The sequence below is a fragment of the Bubalus kerabau genome, chromosome 18 (genome assembly GCF_029407905.1).
Source record: "Bubalus kerabau isolate K-KA32 ecotype Philippines breed swamp buffalo chromosome 18, PCC_UOA_SB_1v2, whole genome shotgun sequence".
Lineage (NCBI taxonomy): Eukaryota > Metazoa > Chordata > Mammalia > Artiodactyla > Bovidae > Bubalus > Bubalus kerabau.
In genome coordinates, this window is record NC_073641.1 from 66,098,961 (window position 1) to 66,122,732 (window position 23,772).

General features: G+C 41.6%; 1 protein-coding gene across 2 annotated transcripts in view; it reads left to right on the forward strand.

Annotated features, from left to right (window-relative positions):
* SEMA5A (semaphorin 5A) overlaps positions 1-23,772 on the forward strand; it is a 570,854-nt gene that overhangs the window by 463,656 nt on the left and 83,426 nt on the right. For both annotated transcript variants that reach the window (XM_055554473.1, XM_055554474.1), the window contains exons 13-15: positions 4,914-5,031; positions 15,484-15,665; positions 21,596-21,739. In XM_055554473.1, the coding sequence (XP_055410448.1) occupies positions 4,914-5,031; positions 15,484-15,665; positions 21,596-21,739 (444 nt within the window). The remainder of the gene's footprint in view (positions 1-4,913; positions 5,032-15,483; positions 15,666-21,595; positions 21,740-23,772) is intronic.

Genomic DNA, 23,772 nt, shown 5'->3' on the forward strand with positions numbered 1-23,772 from the left:
CCCTTCTTCAAAAAGGTTACTGTCTAATTGGAATGTCTCTATCTTATTTTTAGTAGTGTAATGCTTTTAATGCAGCTCAAAGTAAAAACAGATTCTGAAGTATATGGTGACTTAGTGATTAAGAATAAGGCACCTGAGATTGTCTTAGAAATTAAGGCACTATCATTCATGAACAGATAAATTATTCTCTCTCTCACTATCATCCTCATGATAATACAAATAAATAGTGATATTTGACATGTGATTGATTCCTGCGTAGAATTTGGGAAACACCTTAAAGATGCATGCAGCATTTACAAGGAAACCTAAGTCCTTAGGGAGGGAGGCTGGAGCACTCAGCAGATTCTACACACCAAGCTTCTTCCAAAACCCCGCATCCGTTTATTGGGTGTTTCTTTAGACCCTCAAGCTCTCTCCCAGCTGGTCTTGCTGCCTCATTCTGATCTCCCTGCCTCATTCTGATCTCCCTGCTAAAATGTTCTATTTTCCCTGAAAAGTATCATGTCAATCACTCTAGTCATCTTATTGGTCCCATCTTAAATGTCTCTCTCTGCATACTTCCTCATCCCCCCCCCCTTTTTTTTTTACTTTGCAACTGGCTGCTGTTGCAGTTGTTTCAAGTTTATGTCCTTCACTGAGAGGTGAGTTCTCTGGTACACTGACTGTCTCTTTTGTTTGCCTGGCACACCCATCACTTTCAAGGTCAGTTCACAGCAGGTGCTAAGCATGTAATGAAGAAATGAATGATGGGAACACTTCTGATGTTCCATGTTTCATGAATAAATTTTGTTGATACAGCAAAAATTCTTAATATCAAAAATAAGTTGACATAATGGCAGTTAGTGTGATGGAAACAAGCCAGATGAAGTCATCGATACTTAATCTAATACACAAGAGGATGATATTCAGTATTTAGCACCAGCTTTCCAGAAATACAGTAGAAAGATTTTGATGAATATGCCTTTTTTTCCTATTACTTAACAAATAGCATAATTGTGAACTTTAAAAAGTAAAGGAAGAGGTTATATAAATTTTAATTTAGATAAATTTCCTGTAAAAAGGAAAGTAGTTTATCCTTCTAGAATTAAGGCCTACCTCTAAAAATATAAATTTGCTCTAAAATACGCTTTTCAATAAATGTGTTTTCAAATTAAATCTTGGATCTGACCAACATTTTTTTCTGAATTCATATACTTTCAGATGCCAGAGCAATAAGTCAGCTGAAAATAATCTAAAATTCTTAACAAAATAAGAAAAAAAAATATTATTGAAAAGATTCATCACAGAAAGAAACACATTTTCATGGTGGAATAAAGAAAAGCCCCTTCCACAGTGGCTGCATTAGTAGGGAGTCTGTGATTTTCGACACGACCTCCTTCAGAGACCCACCTTCCAAAAATAAGAAGTCATTACTAGTTTTCCTTAAGGTGTTATTTAGAATATTGGGAGAGATCATTAGAATGTTCCTTGTGGTATGAAATACTTAACTGTGAGGAAAACATGTTTATATATAAATGGTATTTTTAATGAATGGGCTCTTATGATTATAGAGAAGTTTTAGTGTTTTAAGTGTCATTTTAAGAAACTTCAAAACCATCAGTGGTATCAGAAGAAAGAGATGTTACTATAAGCTGCTTTTCGAATAAAGCAGCTTAACTATTCCTTGTAACCCTGTGGCATTGCTTCAGTTCTACCGGCAACTTTGCAAGGGGAAGTCTCAGGCAAAATTAGGGGCTTGGTGAAATTTTCTTCTTTTTGGAAGGTGAAGTTTGTCTCATGGTCATGTTGCTTTAATTTAAAAAAAAAAAAAAAAAAAAAGCATGAAATCAAATCCAGGCTTCTCAAATAATTCTCGAAGCCCTTTTTTCCCACCGATGGGAAAACAGGATCAAACACGTAGTAGATCCCGCCATGTGATGTACGCTGAGCATCCGGCAGGGATGTTTCAGTAGGAGTAGGCGCTAGTCCTGCCTGACCCAGTCAGCACACTGGGATCAGAGAAGGTGAAACTTAAGAACAAGATGGCAAGCAGCCAACCAGGCTTTCCCAAGTAAGGTACCTCTTAAGCTGCAGGCAATCAAATAACTTTCTTGCCTTGCTTCTCAACTCAAAGTGTTGGTCGTTCAGTTGTGTCCTACTCTTTGCAACCCCATGGACTGTAACCTGCCAGGGTCCTCTGTCCATGCAATTCTCCTGTCAAGAAGACTGGAGTGGGCAGCCATTCCCTTCTCCAGGGGATCTTTCTGACCCAGGGAGCAAAACCAGGTCTCCAGCCTTGTAGGCAGATTCTTTTCCTCTGAGCCACCAGGGAATCTTCCCTATAAAAACTGCTTCTTAGCTCCTTTGCTCAGAGAAACTCTTGAATGGTTTAATTTTGTTGCTGCTGTTGTTTAGTCACTCAGTTGTGTCCTGCTGTTTGTAACCCATGGACTGTAGCCCACCAGGCTCCTCTGTGCATGGAATTTCCCAGGCAAGAATTCTTGAATGGGTTGCCATTTCCTGTTCTAGGGAATCTTCCCAACCCAGAGATTGAACCTGTGTCTCCTCCACAGGCAGGCATGTTGTTTACCACTGAGCCACCAGGGAAGTCCCCCCGAACAGTTTAATAGGCCTCAGTTTATCTTTTAACAGCTACAGGGCACTTATCAAAAAGTCCCAGTGAGGTTATAGGGAAGGTAACTGTTTGACACTCCTTTCCACCCCAGCCTGGTCCTGCAGTGAGAACCACCAGTTTTAACCCTTTGAACTTTGGCTGGTTAATAAGCAGTAATTACATAGTAACTTAACCAGCCATATTTTCCTCTATTGCTTGATTTATTGCCTTTGGATTATCATCCCCAACTGTGGAACTTGGACTTCTCCTTTGTCTTTGTCTCCATTCTATTCTTTGATTATTTTTTTCCCTTTTAAAATGAGACTAAGTGGAGTAGCTAATGGGGGTAGTGTATTTAAAGCTTTTATGAGGTTTAAATGAGGAGATAGAGGTCAAGTTCCTAGAACAGCACTCTATTCAAGGTTATCATATTTGATTTGTTAATAAGGGGTTTTTAATATCATTAATATTAATGGCATTATTATTTAGACTACCTCCCTGGCCCCATGTTTGATGATTAAGTAAGAATTTGTAGCCCTGCTCTCAGTGAACTGGTAGCTCTATAGCATCTTCAGTCTCTTATTGTTGTTGTTGCTCAGTTGCTATGTTGTGCTCAACTCTTTGAGACGCCATGGACTACAGCATGCTGGACTTCCCTGTCCTTCACCATCTCCTGGAGCTTGCTCAAACTCATGTCCATTAAGTCAGTGATGTCATCTAACCATCTCATCCTCTGTCATCCCCTTCTCCTCCTGCCTTCAATCTGTCCCAGCATCAGGGTCTTTTCTAATGAGTTGGCTCTTTGCATCAGGTGGCCAAAGTGTTGGAAGTGGCCATACTCTCTTGTGAGCTCTGTCCTAACTTGGTAGACCTTGTCACTCCCAGGCTGTATTTGCTGCCTTTGCTCACTACCGTGTCCTGCGTCCCTGACCTCCTGGCTCTTAAGAGAAAGTGTCCAATGGGCTGCTTGTCTGTGGGAGCATCTTCTGTACCATTCTGGCCCTCTCACTGTCCTCTGTCTGCTTCCTCCCTCCCCACATCTCCTGGATTTTTTAATTTTTATTTTTGGCCACATCCCATGGCTTGTAGGATCTTAGTTCCCCTGCCAGGACCAAATCTGTGCCTCCTGTTCTGGAAGCACAGAACCCTAACCAATGGGCTTCCAGGGAATTCCCAGCCTTCTATTGTATCTGTTGCTGTTGTTGTTGGCCAGAAATCTTTATCTAATCATTCCCATGTTGTATATGAACTCTTTCATTGCGACAGAGTTAGAATAAAGTATCTACCGTCTACAGTATTTATGATACAGTATATTGATTATTATAGACAGGGCTATACTAAACCACTATTAAATGGAAAATTTTAATACATTTTTAAAGTCTGCTACTCAAAAGGAAGACTTATTTATTTTATTATATTTGAACCAGTCGTGTTACAGGTTTGGGTGTGTATTTGTTTGTCCTTGGGCAAATTTTAGAAATTTTCAGTGTCTCTTTTTTCTCATCAGTAAAGTTGAAATAATAACACCTTCCTCATTAGAAGGCTTCCCTGGTGGCTCAGAGGTTAAAGCATCTGCCTGCAGTGTGGGAGACCTGGATTCAATCCCTGGGTCGGGAAGATCCCCTGGAGAAGGAAATGGCAACCCACTCCAGTATTCTTGCCTGGAGAATCCCATGGATGGAGGAGCCTGGTAGGCTGCAGTCCATGGGGTCACAAAGAGTTGGACACGACTGAACGACTTCACTTTCACTTCCTCATTAGAGTTGTTTAAATGGTTAAATTATGTAATAATCACAGTCTGTTTAACCAATAATATCTATCATTAAGTGGGTGAGGATGATGTAGTAATGATGATGGTGGTGGTAGTGATAATGATTATGATGATAAATAAAGCGAAAATATTAATACCTTCCTATAAAAGCTGTTAGTGTATCAATGATGTAATAATTTTACTTATCACAAATAATGCCTATTATTCATGGGATGATGTTGGTTGTGGTGGCGGTGGAGGTGGTAACTAGTATTCTTGAGCAAAAGTCTGACTTTAGATCATTCATAACACCTAAAGTCACCATGTTAGCACCAATAGTCATTTTCTATATCTTAGAAAAAAATAGACATTTCAACTAAAATTAATTTGTTTAATTTTAATTAGATACTTACTGGTGTATGCAGTTAGCTATGTTCTCTAACGTGCAGACGGAAGCTTTTGTTTCACATAACTGGCTCCTACATCAAATCCTAAGGATCAACTCTTAGCTTACCTCTTTTGTTCTAGATTAACCTGCCTTTCTGATGACCCTTTGGTGTATGTTTTCAGTGCCTGCATTGGGGCCCAGGATCCGTACTGTGGCTGGGACGTGGTGATGAAGAAATGCACGAGCCTGGAGGAGAGCCTGAGCATGACGCAGTGGGAGCAGAGCATTGCCACCTGTCCTGTGAGTGTCCGGGTCCCCAGCTCTGGAAGCACCGTCCCCGGGACACCAGCGGTCCTAACCCACGGTCCTAACCCATGGTCCTAACCCACCCTTCTGTGGCATCCATTCCTTTTCCTATGAGAACCTTCCTCATAAATCTGGTCTGTGCTTTCTTAACTCATTCAGCTCTTCCTGCACCAAGCCACACAGGATGCTGCCTCAATTGCTGTCTGTTTTGAAAAGAAATATCTTAAGAGAAGGGGCTTCACTGGTGGCTCAAGAATCTGCCTGCCAGCACTATTTACAATAGCTAGGACATGGAAGCAACCTAGATGTCCATCAACAGATGAATGGATAAAGAAGCTGTGGTACATATATATCATGGAATATTACTCAGCCATAAAAAGGAATGCATTTGAGGCCCATTCTAATGAGGTGAATGAACCTAGAGCCTATTATACAGAGTGAAGCAAGGCAAAAAGAGACAAACAATTATCATATATTAACACATACATAAGAAATCTAGAGGACTTCCCTGTAGCTCAAATGGTTAAGAATCTGTCTGCAATGCAAGAGACCTGGCTTCAATCTCTGCATCGGGAAGACCCTCTAGAGAAGGGAATGGCAAATCTCTCCAGTATTCTTGCCTGGTGAATCCCATAGACAGAGGAGCTTGGTGAGCTACAGTCCATGGGGTACAAAGAGTCAGACACGACTGAGTGAATAACACTACTCTTATGGAATCTAAAAGATGGTACTGATGAACCTTTTTGCAGGGAAGCAGTGGAAATGCAGTCCTAGGGAACAGACTTGTGGACACAGTCAGGGGAAGGAGAGGGTGGAGCGAGCTGACAGAATAGCATGGAAACATACACATTTCTATATGGAAAATCGTTAGCCAGTGGGAATTTGCTGTACGACTCAGGGAGCCCAAACTCGGTGCTCTGTGACAACCTAGAGGGGTGGGATGGGCTGGGAGGTGGGAGGGAGGTTCAAAAGGGAGGGGACATCTGTATACCTGTGGCTGATTCATGGGGATGTGTGGCAGAAACCAACACAACATTGTAAAGCAATTATCCTCTAATTAAATATACATAAATTTCAGGGAAAAAAAAAGAGAGAGAGAGAAAAGAATCCACCTGCTAATGCAGGAGACATAGGAGACGAGAGTCTGATCCCCGGGTCGGGAAGAATCCCTGGAGCAGGAAAAGGCAACACACTCCAGTATTCTTGCCTGGAAAATCCCATGGACAGAGGAGACTGGTAGGCTACAGTCCATGGGATTGCAAAGAGTTGTACATGACTGAACACACACAGATACATGCACTATCTTAAGAGAAAATAGTGCTGGTTTGCAAATGGGATGTAACATCTCTGTTACTTCTTGGATTTTTGTCTCCAGAGTTTGGTGTGTACTTTTTTGCCCTTCAGGAGAAGGAAATGGCAACCCACTCCAGTATTCTTGCCTGGAGAATCCCGTGGGCAGAGGAGCCTGATGGGCTGCTGTCGATGGGGTCACACAGAATCAGTCATGACTGAAGCAACTTAGCATGCATGCATGCATTGGAGAAGGAAATGGCAAGCCACTCCAGTATTCTTGCTTGGAAAATCCCTGGTGGGCTGCCGTCTATGGGGTCGCAAAGAGTTGGACACGACGGAAGCAACTTAACAGCAGCAGCAGCATTTTGCCCTTTGTAGCATTAATACTAATAAAATAGTATCTTCCACACCCATCCATATCTCCTGGGAGCTATAATTCCAGAAGCAGGGAAACAGAGCTTTTAAACACACTAAAGGATAATATTATGGAACCCCATGTGGCACAGTGTCTTCGCTACTGCTCAGTGTCAGGGAATTCCTGGGAGAAACAGCCTAAAGTGCATTCCCCCAGGGAACCCTGTGGAATGTGGAGAAACTCCGGTCTATTTACAGTCAGACTCGAATCCAAGAAAGCAGATTCCACTCTTGCCTTTGCCGTTATGTTTATCTGGGTCCTCACCTGCACAATCCGGCCTTTCTTCTCCTTTGTCTTCAGAGCTGTCAGTTAAATCATCCCAAGTTCTATTTTTCTGTCTTTGGAGAATATGAGCAACAGCTATTAACTTCAGCACGTTTAGGATTTACGTAAGTCCCTTGGCCATCACCTCACTGCCTGTGTGCGTTCTTATCAGCCCTGGCCTCACCCTGCAAGACAGGTGAGAAAGCAGGGACACCGTCCCTTATGCTAAATCCATGATGGTCCTTCTGTTCCAAACAGCCAGAGACATTGGAACAGTCTGTCCATTTCCTATCAAGGAAGCTGCTTTTTGCATTATCTAAGCCATGTGTCACAAAGGCTGTCCTTCAGTTTGTAAATGAGACAAGCAGGCAGAGTGACTGGAGGAAGGCTAAGGTGATTAAACCGGTGTCATTCCCCAACTGTTGGCACAAAGTGTAGGCTTTTCCCTCTAAAGGAGGGTGCCTCACCACATCCAGGCTCTCAGCAAAGCCATGAAGGGGGTGGGCTGAGCTGCCAGTCCTTTTTGTTCTTTAGCTCCGGATCTCTGAATTTAGGGGCCAACACATCTGCAGTGTCTTGTCTTTGAAACCGGTTCAAACATGCCACTGTCCGTGTGAAGTCCTTTCTTCTGTCTGAACCACACTGTACAAGCACAGGGGTATTCCCTTTAAATTCTTTGCAGCTAAAGAAAACACAGAGTGTGCTATGTGACATGTAGCTTTAAAAGTTCAGACATTCACTTTAGAAGAATCAGCACATCTTCTTGCAGAGGTTTGACCTTACTGTTTTAATGCTTAAAAGGGGGGCAGAAGGTAACAGCAGTTCTTCTTAAGCAATAAAGTCATTAGTCCAGGGCTCAAGGGTGTTTCAGTGGCTATCTGCAACATGCTTAATTACATAATGGGAAATACACACTCACCCACTTAGTTTTGTAACAAGTACACTTGTATGTTTCTATGGTCAGAAGATGAAGGTGACCGGATATTTAAGAAGCGACCGGAGGGTTATCACTAAAGTTGCTTCTTTCTGCTGAGATGACAGCTTCTGATACAAACTCAGGAAAGGTCAGGGGATGATGTGGACCTACCCTGGTTTCAGAGCTGCCCCTCCACCAACTCTTTTTGGAAAATGTGGCTGAGATGTGATCTCTGATTCACTGTCCCTAAAACACACTTAAGAAGGTTTTTTTTTTTTCCCCCTGATTTGAGGTGATTTCATTACACACAACCATCTCTCCCATCTCATCCAATGTAATTGGTTATTTACCAAGATACACTTTTGATAAGAATATGCAAAGCATCCAACAACAGACAATAAATTGTATCACTTTGAACAAAGCTAAGGAAAGAAAAAGGTGTATTTTTCTGATTTATGTACGTTGCCAGGCAGAATTTGGGAAATCCTATATTACCCAACTCTTGTTTTAATTAATTATACATATCTTTCAAAAAATCTCTTAGAAAGAAATGAGCTAGATGAAATGATTAGCATTGATGTAGATCAGGATTAGAGAAGTATTTCTAAAAGCAATTAAAATGTAATTTATATTATTATTTTTAGTTTTTGACTGAAATGAAAGAAAAGTTTGACTTTATGGACCAGAGTAAAGACAGAGACCTATTTTCCACTCAAAGTTCCCTATTTAAAAATGTTTATGAATTTCTCTTATCCAGGAGATGGGACACTAGTTAATTGACATATTGATTAATGTTCTTTTTGCTTATATTATTGTAATGTAAGCATTTTACTCAGTATAAGAGATTTCAAATACTAAAGTTAGATCTAAATTTATATACCTAGAGTGATTCAAGTAATATATATGTCCTAACTTGCAGTGTTGCTTAACAAGGGTGAAAGTGAAAGTGTTAGTCACTCAGTTGTGACTGAATCTTTACTACTGCATGGATTGCAGCCCTCCAGGTTCCTCTGTCCCTGGAATTCTCCAGGCAAGAATACTGGAGTGGGTAACCATTCCCTTCTCCAGGGGATCTTCCTGACCCAGGGATCAAACGAGTCTCCTGCATTGGCAGACAGATTCTTTAATCTGAGCTACCAAGGAAATCCACCTGGGCTTGATTTGTGTGTGAATGTCATCCACACTCTGGGTGGTGTGTACGGGCATGCTAAGTCACTTCAGTTGTGTCTGCCTCTTTGCGATCCTATGGACTATAGCCTGCCAGTGTCTTCTGTCCATGGGGTTCACCAAGCAAGAATACTGTCTGGACACGTGGTTATTAGCACACTATGTCATACAATGAGTCTCTTTTTCAAAATACATGCTGCAGTGATTAACAAAATAAAGTAGACCAAATAAGCACCTAAATGTATTAAAATAACAGATTCTTCCCTGGCTACTGTGTAATTAATATCTTGGAGTGAAAGGAGACGTTAGCAATGATTAAGCCTAGAGCTCTTTATTTAGACATCAGTACCGTAAACCACAGACTAAAAATTTTACACAGGATTCTGAAACTACATTGGGAAATAAATCTGGACTTAAGTCCAATACTTCTGATATTCTCCCTTTTCTGCAGATCAGTGCCATTCCCAGCTGGCAGCATCTCCCAAAGCAGTGGCTGATTGGTAGACTAAGTGATTGGTGACCCACTTGTCATCCACATGTTATGTTCAGATAGCCAGACAGGTATTACCGAAATCTACTGTGAAAGAAGGAAAAGGGAATTAAGGTTACGTAGGACTCTGTTTCTGAGAAAACACTGAAGTGTCCTTAAGGTTAGAGTTTGTTGTTATTCAGTCACTAAGTTGTCCTACTCTTTGCGATCCCATGGACTGCAGCACACTAGGCTTCCCTGTCCTTCTCTATCTCCTGGAGCTTCCTCAAACTCACGTTCATTGGGTCAGTGATGCCATCCACCCATCTCATCCTCTGCCACCCACTTCCCCTCCTGCCCTCAGTCTTTCCCAGCATCAGGTGGCCAAAGTATTGGAGCTTCAGCTTCAGCATCTGTCCTCAGTCCTTCCAAAGAATATTCAGGGTTGATTTCTTTTAGGATGTACTGGTTCGATCTCCTTGCAGCCCAAGGGAGGATCAAGAGTCTTCTCCAACATCACAGTTTGAAGTATGGTCAGAGTAGGAGTTGCATTTTTTTTTTTTATCCCGGTGGGAAAGTAGGTTACAGGGAACTTAGAAACGAGGATGTTTGCTCTCAGGAAATATCTGCCTTCGTCCCTTCACTCATTTGTGTAGGATCCCGTGAATCACTCAGAATCCAGAGGATCAGGCAGGTTTCTCCTCTCCCTTTTGACCGCATCTTATAGAAAGAGCCAGGTGTGGCAAATGGGTATAAAGCCTTGGGTGTGGATAAGAAAGGACAGAGTCATCATTGTGGCAGCTGGAGACGAGCAACCAGCCAGGTCAGAGGAAATGCAAACAGTTAATGCTGAACTTCCCTGGTGGCTCAGTCAGTAAAGAATCTGCCTGCAATGTAGCAGACCTGGGTTCAATCCCTGGGTCAGGAAGATCCTCTGGAGAAGAAAATGACAACCCACTCCAGTATTCTTGCCTAGAGAATTCCATGGACAGAGGAGCCTGGTGGGCTACAGTCCATGGGGTCACAAAGAGTTGGACACAACTTAGCAACTAAACCACCAGCAGTGGTTACTCTTGCCTGTTGTATTTGGAGGCATGACAGTGCAGAGATAAAACTGACTTGGATATATATGTATTTTTAATATTTATTTATTTGGCTATGCTGGATCTTAGTTGCAAGTTATGGGATCTAGTTCCCTGACCACGGATCAAACCTAGGGCCCCTGCATTGGGAGCTTGGATTCTTAGCCACCAGACCACAGGAAAGTCGCCTGGATTTTCACAAAATATGGTTTCACCTTTGTTTTGAAACTGTGACACACAAGTACAGTTTGTTTTACAAGTTACACATGTTAGTTGCTGAGTCGTGTCTGACTCTGCTCAGTCATGTCACAGTTTGTTTGCTCCAAAGGAATTAATTCTCTCCTCCATGGAGTTCTGCTCCCCCCATGTGGATGATGAGTCTTGAATCCCCCAGAATCAACCAGGGCAGGAACTTGTGAGCAAGATGGTGGGAGCAGCAGACAGCAGAGGGTAAAGTGAAGCATGTAACTTACGTGTAACCTCATCTCTTCATTTATTATATTTTCTAAGAAATGCACAGTTTCCCCATGTTAAATTCAGGAGCTTTGGACTCTATGCCTTCTGTCCATTTGCAGAGGGGAAATTCCTTCTGAGGGCTGGGTGGTCTGAAGTCTGGGTCCAGTGAGTCTCAAATCTTGGGACTCACTACCTCCTGGGAAGATCCCCTTGTCAGATTTGAGCTGACATGATGTGGTTCCACCTGCCCTGGACTAGTCTCCATGGGTCAAGGAACCTTCAAGGCCCCTCCCTTCGGGCTCTCAGCATCCCACGTCACAGAGCATCCACAACATAGGGCATCCACACAGCCCTCCCGCCCTCCACTCTGACCCTGCTGAAGCTTCTAGCTCAGCTCTCAGCTTTGCTTCCTCTGGGCCACCTCCTCCCGTCCCAGGGACAGCAGCCTGGTGCCCACACATGTGGCAGTATCCTTCCCCTTTGTCATCACTCAGGCTGCCCTCTGCCTCCACAGCCCCAGAAGACCCCTTCGCCCAGACCTTCCATCATCATCATCCCTCTAGATCCCACCAGCTTGCTGGAAGCCCCCCATCTCCTCGTCCACACTCCCTACTCTGAGCTGCATCATTGCATTTATTTGCAGTAATAATTATGGGTCCAGCTCCTCCATGCTGGCTCATAAACTGTGGGAGGGTGGGCACAATATGGATTTGACTGGAATGTGCTTAACAACTAGGACATATCTGGTTGCTTAATAAGCACTCTTTTTTTTTTTAATTTTATTTTTAAACTTTACATAATTGTATTAGTTTTGCCAAATAAGCACTCTTTTAATTTGTAAACTAAATGTCAGTTTGAAATGACTTTCTTAGACCAAGCCAGATCTTAAATAAAACTAGTTGACCAATCTTTCAATGTTTTAAGGAACATAAAAATGCAAGAGTTGTACATGTGTGAGTGTTAACTTTAGTTCTTTTTTTCATTTTATATTTTCTTTTTTCAATTAATTTTTACTGGAGTATAGTGTTAGCTTCCAGTGTACAATGAAGTGAATCAGATATACATATACATATATATATATATATATATACACATTCATTTTTCAGATTCTTTTCCAATATAGATCATCACAAACTATTGAGCGGAGTTCCCTGTGCTATAAAATAGGTCCTTATAAGTTATCTTTTTTATATTATTAGTGTGTCTATATCAACCCCAATCTCCCAATTTATCCCTCCCCCACGTCCCCTCCCCCTCTAACCATAAGTATGTTTTCTGTGTCTGTGACTCTATGTCTATTTTGTAAATAGGTTCATTTGTGCCATTATTTTTTAAGATTCCACATATAAGTGACATCACGAGAAAGGGACAGAAGAAAAGAAAGAGGAGAAGGAGGGAAAGGGCAGTATGCTAATGTCTTGTCAGTCAGGGATGGCAGGACCTTCTACTCACGTGAGAAACCCAGAGAACAAGAAGAATGGGATATTCAGTCAGTCAGTCAGTTCAGTCGCTCAGTTGTGTCCAGCTCTTTGCAGCCCCATGGACTGCAGCACGCCAGGCCTCCCTGTCCATCACCAACTCCCAGAGTCTACTCAAACTCATGTCCACTGTATCGGTGACGCCATCCAACCATCTCATCCTCTGTCATCCCCTTCTCCTCCCACCTTCAATCTTTCTCAGCATCAGGGTCTTTTCCAGTGAGTCAGTTCTTTGAATCAGATGGCCAAAGTACTAGAGTTTCAGCTTCAGCATCTGTCCTTCCAGTGAATATTCAGGACTGATTTCCTTCAGGATCGACTGGTTGGATCTCCTTGCAGTCCAAGGGACTCTCAAGAGTCTTCTCCAACACCATAATTCAAAAGGATCAATTCTTCAGTGCTCAGCTTTCTTTATAGTCCAACTCTCACATCCATACATGACTACTAAAAAAACATAGCTTTGACTAGATGGACCTTTGTTGGTAAAGTACTGTCTCTCCTTTTTGATATGTTATCTAGGTTGGTCATAATTTTCCTTCCAAGGAGCAAGCGTCTATTAATTTCATTGCTGCAGTCACCATCTGCAGTGATTTTTAGAGCCCCCCCCAAATAAAAAAGTCTATCACTCTTTCCATTGTTTTTCCACCTATTTGCCATGAAGTGATGGGACCCGATACCATAATCTTAGTTTTCTGAATGTTGAGTTTTAAGCCAACTTTTTCACTCTCCTCTTTAACTTTCATCAAGAGGCTCTTTAGTTCTTCTTTGCTTTCTGCCATAAGGAAGGGTGGTGTCATCTGTATATCTGTGGTTATTGATATTTCTCCTGGCAATCTTGATTCCAGCTTGTGCTTCATCCAGCCCAGCATTTCACATGATATACTCTGCATATAAGTTAAATAAACAGGGTGATAATATACAGTCTTGATGTACCCCTTTCCCAATTAGTAACCAGTCTGTTTTTCCAGTTCTAACTGTTGCTTCCTGACCTGCATACAAATTTCTCAAGAGGCAGGTCAGGTGCTCTGGTATTCCCATCTCTTTCAGAATTTTCCAAAGTTTGTTGTGATCCACAGTCAAAGGCTTTGGGAGAGTCAGTAAAGCAGAAGTAGATATTTTTCTGGAACTCTCTTGCTTTTTCCATGATCCAGCAGATGTTGGCAATTTGATCTCTGGTTCCTCTGCCTTTTCTAAATCCAGCTTGAACATCTGAAAGTTTTCAGTTCATGTACTGTTGAAGCCTGGCTTGGAGAATTTTGAGCATTACTTTGCTAGCGTGTGAGATGAGGGCAATTATGCTGTAGTTTGATATTCTTTGGCATTGCCTTTCTTTGGGATTGGAATGAAAATTGACCTTTTCCAGTCCTGTGGCCACTGCTGAGTTTTCCAGATTTGCTGGCATATTGAGTGCAGCACTTTCACAGCATCATCTTTAAGGGTTTGAAATAACTCAACTGGAATTCCATCACCTTCACTAGCTTTGTTTGTAGTGATGCTTCCTAAGGCCAACTTGAGTTCACATTCCAGGATGTCTGACTATAGGTGAGTGATCACACCATCATGATCATCTGGGTCATGAAGATCTTTTTTATACAGTTCTTCTGTGTATTCTTGCCACCTCTTCTTAATATCTTCTGCTTCTGTTAGGTCCCTACCATTTCTGTCCTTATTGTGCTCATCTTTGCATGAAAGTTTCCCTTGGTATTTAATTAGAGTAATGCTAATTTTCTTGATGAGATCTCTAGTCTTTCCCATTCTATTGTTTTCCCCTATTTCTTTGCACTGATCACTGAGGAAGGCTTTCTTATCTCTCCTTGCTATTCTTTGGAACTCTGCATTCAGATGGATATATCTTTCCTTTTCTCCTTTGCTTTTAGCTTCAATAGCTACAGCCTATTCTGCTCCATTCTGTTCTGGCATGTTTAGAAGAGGAGAGAGGATGTCCTTTATTCTTGATTCCTAAAAGTGAAAGTGAAGTCACTCAGTCATATCTGACTCTTTGCGACCCCATGGACTGTAGCCTACCAGACTCCTCCATCCATGGGATTTTCCAGGCAAGAGTACTGCAGTGGGTTGCCATTTCCTTCTCCAGGGGATCTTCCTGACCCAGAGATCAAACCCAGGTCTCCTACATTGTAGGCAGATGCTTTTCTATCTAAACCACAGGCAAGTCCTAAATTTGATTCCTAAAATTTTACTTAAACTTATACTTACTTATAATAAGTTTTACATGGCTTCCTCACAAATAAAAGATTTTTTTTTTTTTATGAAAAACAACAGCAACAAGAAGAACTAGACTTTTGGATTCTGTGGGAGAAGGTGAGGGTGGGATGATTTGAGAGAATAGCATTGTCATACGTCTATTATCATATGTGAAATAGATCGCCAGTGCAGGTTTGATGCATGAGCCAGGGCGCTCAGGGCTGGTGCACTGGCATGACCCAGAGGGATGGGATGGGGAGGGAGGTTGGGAGAGGACTTCAGGATGAGGAACACATGTACACCCATGGCTGATTCATGTCAAAGTATGGCAAAAACCACTACAATACTGTAAAGTAATTAGGCTCCAATTAAAATAAATAAATTAAAAAAAAGAACTAGATTAGACAACCCTGCCATGGTTTGATTGACAGGTCATTAGCACTTTCCCCTCCCCCTCCTCCTTTCCGTCTGTTCCCTCCTCCCCTCCACCTCCTTCCTCCCCCTCCTCTCCTCCACTTCATCCTTGTCTCCACCCGTGGCCTCTACTGCTTTCCTTCGAAATACTTCCCCTTCCTCTCTTTTTGATTGCAATATGAGATACTCCAAAGAAGCTCTGATGGTCTTGTGGGAGATCTGATTTTTTTCTCTTATTATGTTTGCAGCCTTAACCCTTTCTGACATCCTTGCCTATGTCTGCTTCCTAGGTGAGGAATCTCACCGTGGATGGGCACTTTGGCGCGTGGTCTCCGTGGACGCCCTGCACGCACACGGACGGCAGCGCCGTGGGATCCTGCCTCTGTCGCACCCGATCCTGTGACAGCCCGGCCCCCCAGTGTGGCGGCTGGCAGTGCCAGGGCCCCCGCATGGAGATTGCGAACTGCTCCAGGTGCGTCCCTCCTGACACTTGGGCTTAAACGCAAGTGTAAACCCAGCTTGTCCAGGCGTTTGGGAAATCACTTCCGATAAATGCCTTCCCTATTCAAGAAAAAGGTCACAAAAAGATAGAGAGGTTGACCACTTAAAAATGACATGATCTGTGGGGGGAGATTTTAAATTAAAAACCTAATTTGCAATACACTTATACACCTATGCATCCTGTACATAGATTTGTATAACTGAATTGCTGTGCTATATAACTAAAACTAACATGATATTGTAAATCAACTATAACTCAATTTAAAAAATTAAAAATCAGATTCTAAGCCTCTTTATATGTTTAGGTAAATCTAAACCTATCCATGTGTTCATTGTTAGACTGGGAAAAGTGTTTAGAGTATGCAAAATGTTAGAAGAAAGAAAAGCATACAGTTTCTGAATGTTAAATTAGACTCTGTTCATCAATTTTTTAAATGCAAAGGTGACTATCAAATCTCTGTGGTATTTAAATTCCATTCACACATTCAAATAGTGATGTAACAGAAATGTCTGCAACATTTGAAGCTTTTGGTGAAAAGAGAATTCAATGACAACTTTCTAGTATATGAAGGGTATCTAGTTTATCACCATTCTTTTAAAGGGCAGGTGAGTAGCTTGCTATGGAGACAGAGCATCCAAAAACCACACTGTCCAGGTATAAACATTGTGATTGGCAGCTGGCCCATTGCAGGTACCTGTGTGGACATGGGAGCTTTAGTCGTTACCCTAGACTGGTCCTTTACAGATTCAGGAATATCGACTCTAGGGGCCATTTCTGAAACTACCAAAGCTATCCTACCCTGATGCTTACACTCAGAGGACCCTGCTTCTTAAAGTGCATATTTCAGTATCTTGACACTCCATCATGTCTGACTCTTTGTGACCCAAGGGACTGTAGCCCACCAGGCTCCTCTGTCCATGGGGTTTTCCAGGCAAGAATACTGGAGTGGGCTGCCATTTCCCTCTCCAGGGGATCTTCCTGACTCAGGAATCAAACCCACATCTCCTACTTTGGCAGATAGATTCTTTACCACTGTGCCATCTGGGAAGCCCCTCTAAAAGTGCATATGGCTTTCCAAATCCACATGAGAGTGTCACTTACTGGTATGTGAGCTATTAGCGATAATTTTTGGTTGACGACTTAAGGGGGATCCAAGAATGCATGAGTTGATACACTGTGCCTGCATCTCTGTCCTTGCCTGACTCAGGGATCGTGTCTCTCATGGTAACTGAAGAGAATGCTCAGCTGCCAGGAGCATCCTGTCTGCTTGATGGGGACCTCTCATGAGTGCACATTTCAGCGTGCCTGAGGGATAGGAAGCTAGGACTCCATCATTGGCAAAAACAGGCCATGTTGCAGTTTTATGGGTGTCACCAGATTTGATCTTCATCCTTATGAACCACCTCACTGCAGGGTCAAGAGGGAGGAACCATAGCACTCACTTACTTCTATCCACTGGTAGCCCCTGGTGCTGTCAAAGGAAAGAGACAGTGGTGAGAAGCCAAGTGAACAAGGCCATTTCGCAGCAAATATTTGGTTTGCTAGCAGCAAGGGCTTATTAGTTTACATTATTCCTTTGAAGTTATCTGCCAAAACTATGGTAATCTGACATCAGAAATTGTTTTTAATGCCCTTTATCAGTTGATAACTTGTTTATGTTGGCCTCAGTTTTGTTGGAAGCAGAAAAGTGGAAACCACCTAACTTGCAAACTGATTTTTTTTTTTTTTTTGCAGCCACTGATGTCAAGTACTTCCTCAATTAGTGCAAAGTACATCAGAAAGCCTTTACAAAGACTGATCTAATGACTCAAAGTTAAACCCATTCTTCATTTATCTTTGTTATTGTTTAACTTAATATACTCAGAAAGTGTTGGGGAATTCAAAATATTGCTAATTCAATATATTTGGCAAATATAATATCTTTGATTAAATGCTCTTATATCACATCGTTTAAATTTGTCATTATCTTGGAGCTACAGATTAAGGGCATTCAATTTATGGAAATAAATCCACAGTATAAGGTAATTAGCTAAGCCAGACTCTATTATCAAACTGGGGCCAAGTCAGACTTCCTATCAATCATGAAAATCTGGTTTAATTTTATAATTAAAGTGAACACATGAATGTCTACACCCCTTCTGAATTCTAATTCTTTGGGAAGGAGGAAGGAACGGAGAGAGACAAAACTCAAACTAGCTCAGTAGTAAGGTAGAATGTCAAGGAAGGCTTGGAGCTTTGACCGAGTTTTTGTCATCTAAATAAGTTTGCAGCTTCCAATGATGGCTACATATACCTTTTTTTAATTTAAATTTATTTATTTTAATTGGAGGCTAATTTTGTGTACGTATACCTTTTTTAATGGGACTTTTTTTCTAGGAGCAAAACCTGCATCCGTCCTGGTTGGTCAGGATGACCACTCTGACAGTGAGATTGTGTGAAGGAAGTATGGAGAGGGTTCTAAGCATCTCCAGGGGGGATGAGGGGAAGGCAGGAAGCTGGGTGTGCTGTGCTGTAGCCCCCATAAAGACTGCAGCTGGTCACAAGGGGAGCTCTGTAGCGGCAGGACCCTTGATGGTGTTAGATTCTCTCACCTGAGAGTTATAACCACCGATACTCTCAGCATCTGGAGAAAGGCAGGCAGACCCCAGAGTCTAGGAGACAGAGGCCAAGTCTTTAATCAGAAAGCTCTGTGCTGCGCTCTGAGTGGGCTTCCCAGGTGGCAGCAGTGGTAAAGAACCCACCTGCCAGTACTGGAGACGTGAGAAACACAGGTTGAATCCCCAGGTCGGGAAGATGCCCTGGAGGAGAGCATGGCAACCCACTCAAGTATTCTTGCCTGGAAAATCTCCTGGACAGAAGAGCCTCGTGGGTTATAATCAAAGGGTTCGTAAAGAGTCAGACATGATTGAGCATCACAGATACACACACAAGATCAACAGTGTGCACATGTCAATCCCAGTCTCCCAATCAGTATGCTATATTTAAAACAAACACCAGGACACTTGAAACTAACATGATATTGTGAATCATCCATACTGCAGTAAAAAAGATATAAAAAATTTAAAAAGCAAGAAGCACCAGGAAAGCTTCTCAGATCAGTGTCCACACTCACCCTCCTCACTTATTGTAGGACTTTTTTTCTAAGTATTATCTTCTTTCCAAGAGCCAATTTAGAATGCAGAGACCTCTGTGTAAGTGGTCTGTGACATCACTCACACTGACAATCGTGTTGGGGGCCACACTGTATGGCAACCCAGGGCCTGAGGACACTGCCTGCCCAGGAAGGGAAGGGCAGTCAGATAAGGAAAGGCAGGCTGCAAGGGCAGATTTTGCCCTCTGTTCACCATCTCCGTAGGCCAGCTCAGATGCTCCACACAGTCAAAAAGGAGCCCATGAAGGCTACAGAGATTAGACTGTTTGCGTTATTTCAGAAAACAAGAGCATCTCAACATTGCATTATGTGTTGCATTATTTCTATAAAACTAAGGTGGTTTCCACTGATGCCTGGTAGAAACTTCATAAAAGCTATAGAACTGTTATTGTTGGAAGGCTACAGTCAATGAGTAGTACTCTATTTTATATTGTTTAATGGAAAAAACGACTATCACAGACATTCTTGTGATTTTATTGATGCCTGCTCAGCTCTGTCTCTAGTTTTGGAATGCCATTCAGTAAAAGGAGCTGTGATAAAATTGGTGGTTATTTTAAGGCTAAAAATCAAATATTAGTAAACAAACCTGCTTCAGTGATGTTTTAAATGCATTAAGTGGATTGTTTTCGACTGACTTAATAAAAAAAATGATCCATCTGCTGATATATGCTGACTTAATGCTACTCTGGGCTTCCTTGGTGGCCCTGTTGGTAAAGAATCTGCCAGCAATGCAGGAGACCCAGGTTCGATTCCTGGGTCAGGAAGATACCCTGGAGGAGGGCATGGCAACCCACTCCAGTACTCTTGCCTGGAGAATCCCATGGACAGAGGAGCCTGGTGGGCTACAGGCCATGGGGTCACAGAGTCAGATGCAACTGAGTGACTAACACTCTCACTTTCAATGCTGCTTCTTTGGTTGCCTGCTGCCATGGCTGCCTCTAAGGAGCACTTTGAGGAGTGCGAACCCAGCTCCATAGAAGAGTCACGTATGTGGACAGTGCAGTCATTAATCTCCTAATGTACTATATTCCCATTATTTAAAATACCTACTGCCCTGTATACAACAGGTTCCATAGACTGCGAGTAGATTACATCATAAGGTGTCACGTTTGTTAAAAGGTTTAGGCAGTTAAGAATTTCCAAGCAATTTTGGGAGCAGTGTTTCTTGCATTATCTAAACTTTTTTTATATAAAAGAAGCTTAAAAATTTTCTTTTTATTTATGTTGAAATTTATTTTATTTATGTTTATTTCTATTTTTATGTTTCTTTTATTTGTTTTTATTTTATTTATGTTGAAATTACATTACTTGTATACTTTTTAAAATTGTGTGAGGAATGACATGTAAGATACTAATTGTAGAAACAGCTTCAGAAATCTGTCTTATTTTGTGTTATTTTGGTTAAATTATTATGAAGCCGCTTTGTTATATCATACATCGAGGTATCACTTTATTTTGATTTTGATTATTTTTAAGTTTCAGAAAATAAAGTAGGGGAATATGAAATATGCTAAGAATTTCTCAGAGGAGCTTTCATTTGAAATTGTGTTAGAAATTACGTATGTAGTGTGCTGTTTATACCTTGAGCTTCAATGGTATAGCTATGCACCTGCATGCTTTTAAAGGAATGTATAAAGTAAAATAAGAATTATTTCAGTGGAAATATAAATACTATAGATAAGAGTAACAGCTATTTAGAAATGCATATGCGAACAGAGAAATAGAGAAAGAATTCTACATGCACTTAACTATCTATATGGGAGTTTGGACTCTGGTTTTAACATATATTTTATTAATAATACTTAAATTTTTAAAAAATTCCTATAGTTTATTTTTAAATAGCAGGGACAAACTGCTAAGGGAGATATTTAAATTATAAATATTCTACAAGCAGACATTTTAAGGAAAAAAATACAATGTTAAACAAAAATTTTTCTCTGGCTGTTAGTAGCAGTTTTTTGTATAACCCACTTTTATAAAAGTTTTTTATTTTATATTTTAATATATCTGCCTTATTTTATATATGTTAAAGTAACATAAATAAAGATATACACAATTTGCACTTCCTAGTTATACTCTATATCTTTGTCAGATTATTCAAGAATAGCCAAGAATCTGAATTTAAAATATCCTTTCTTCATTTTTAATAAAGCTTGTTTTATAACTTTGGACATTATGGTACTCTTTATCAATACAAATGCCATCAAGAGAGTTACTGATTGTCACTGCCATTAATAGATTTTAAAGGAAACATTTAATGACTATTTGATTCAATGTGCCCTTTTCCTAGATTATAACTGATACAGTACAGATCAAATAAAATCATAAAGGCCAAAGGTTCAGGGATGCATCTCTAATTGCTTTTCAAAAAACAAAAATAGCATTATTTTTCATTAGCTTAACGTTTTCACCACTAAGCTTTCTTGTTTCTAATTAGCCCGTTTTTAAGTTATTTGCAAGTACATGTAAAATTTAACTCTCAAGTTTTCTTTTTTGACTCGAAAATCAGGTTCGGGGGCGGGGACAGACTTCATAATAACTGCGGTTACGAGACAGTACATCGCATTGATTCCCGAGACAGTACATTGCATTGATTCCTGGGGCTCCTTGCTCCCATGGCCTTCACAGCCATGGTCAGTGGTCAGTGGTCCCCGTGGGGGGAACCCCCGTGTGAACTTGGGGGTGCATGCAGATAGAGGTTGGGCCTTGCACAAGTTGACCCCAGTGACCCTGTTGCTTCTTCCCCTAGGAACGGAGGCTGGACCCCCTGGACCTCGTGGTCTCCCTGCAGCACCACGTGTGGGATCGGCTTCCAGGTGCGGCAGCGGTCCTGCAGCAACCCCACCCCGCGGCACGGGGGCCGGGTGTGCGTGGGGCAGAACCGCGAGGAGAGGTGGGTACCTACCCTCTGCGCCTCCGGGTCGCCACCCTCCTGCTTCCTGTCATCCCGGTGCGGTCGGTTTCCCTGCGGTTTCAGTTTCTCGATCCAGCTCAGCTTGTCTGTGGCATCCTTTTCTGTTGAGCCGAATGACCTCTTTTCTTTCATCCTTTAATTTCGACCAAAGCTTGGGGTGGACAGCATCACTGGTGGGGGTGGAGCCTGCAGGGTTCACTCAGCCCAGCGGCTCTTGAGGGATGGGAGATACAGGGACAATGGGCATCTCTGTGCTGGGCTCCCCAGAGAGGAGGCAAGTGAGTCTGCTGGGGAATGACTGCTCTTATTAAAATTCCGCTAGACTGGTCTCACACCTCCAGTTCCAAATAGGGCCTGAGCTGGTCCTGGGTCCAGATGGTGTTGATCAGAAGAGGTAAGTTTTCCATCACGACTGAATTAAGCACTGGCACCAGGTGAGAGCCATAGTGAGTATTTTGGCTATAATTACAACTACACACTTGTCTATTAACAGGACCCCTCAGTGAACCTGCAGGACAACCCAGAGGGAGGGTTCCTTTTCCATGTATATTTTAAGCTTTCAGCACGTCCATGGGACATTTCAGTTCAGTCTCGCATTTAACAACTTGTTGCTATTTGTAGACTCAAACATTTGGTTTTGGCCTTATAAATCTGCAGTTGTGATCACTGGCTCTTCCTTCCATATTTAAAGTACACCCTCGTTTATGGTTTTGGGAGAAAATCCAGGTAGGTGAATTCCACGTCACCTTTGTGAGTCTTAACTCTCCACACTCATATCAGTTTATGTTCTTGGTCCATGAGAAGCAAATTGGCTTTCAGTACTTTTTAATTAAATTGTAGTAAGACTTGTATCCTGTGAAATGACTTCAGTGGGCGCCTCATAAAAATACCTATCAGTTATTGGCTTATGTGATTAATATTTATATAGACAAAGCCAACAGGCTTAGTGGGTAGGTAATTCTCCACCAGATATTTATTACAACCTGAAATTAACTGGAGAGAATAATTTTCTTCTCTCTTCATTGTGTTCCTAAATCACCAATTAAGATTGCATTCTTTTGACTCAAAGAAAAATGAAGGATGATTTTTACAAGGCAAAGTTGGTTGTTTTTGAAGTAGTACCCTGTGACAGTCTAACACAAGCCTGTCATTTCCAATCTGACACCAGTTGATAAGTGGGAAAGTCGATTATGGGAAAGATGTCTTCCAGCGTTAGAAGGTTTTAAATTGGCTATAAGTTTTAAATGTTGTATGTTGTCACATAATAGAGCCCATTCAGGTAAAGCGACCTCTATCCACCCCTAGAATCACAGCACCTCCACAAATCTCACACCTGTTATCACCTTTCCCAAGCTGAGCACACAGGAAGGAAGAAGCTGGTTAATTGTGTGGTTAACATCTATATATGTTCTGTATCCATTTACAAGTGTTCATAAAGCTTCATTTTCAGAAAAAGATCAGGATGGTTAATGTGTTTGGGGAACTTTCATTTAAAGTGTTCTTGTTTTACAGAAGAAACACTTTTGGACTAGATGAGTGTTTGCTTGAGGAGGGAACTTGTGGATGATAAGAACAGGGCCGGTATCCCCAGGGAATCTCCCTTTGAAACTGCCTTTCTTAGGGGGTGATTGAGAAGTTAATGAAAGCTAGAAAAAACAAATGCATGGCATCTCTTTCTTGGCAAAGAACTCTTGGCACTAAGAACTCTTTCTTGGCACTAAGAACTCTTCACTAGCAAAGAGTTCACTAGCAAAGAGTTCTTAGTGTCTTTGTCAGGTTATGTGGGAAATCTCTCTACCTAAGGAATATAAAGAAATACCATCCTAATTTTGACAAAAGACATATTTGAGAACTAAACTCAAGATTAAAGGAGACCCTGATCTTCATGGGAAGGTATGAAAGAACAAGGGCTAGACATATACACTCATTAATAAAGTCACATCATGCTTATTTAAACACCATCAAACCTAAAAATGAGATACAATGAGATGAGATGGTTGCATGGAATCACC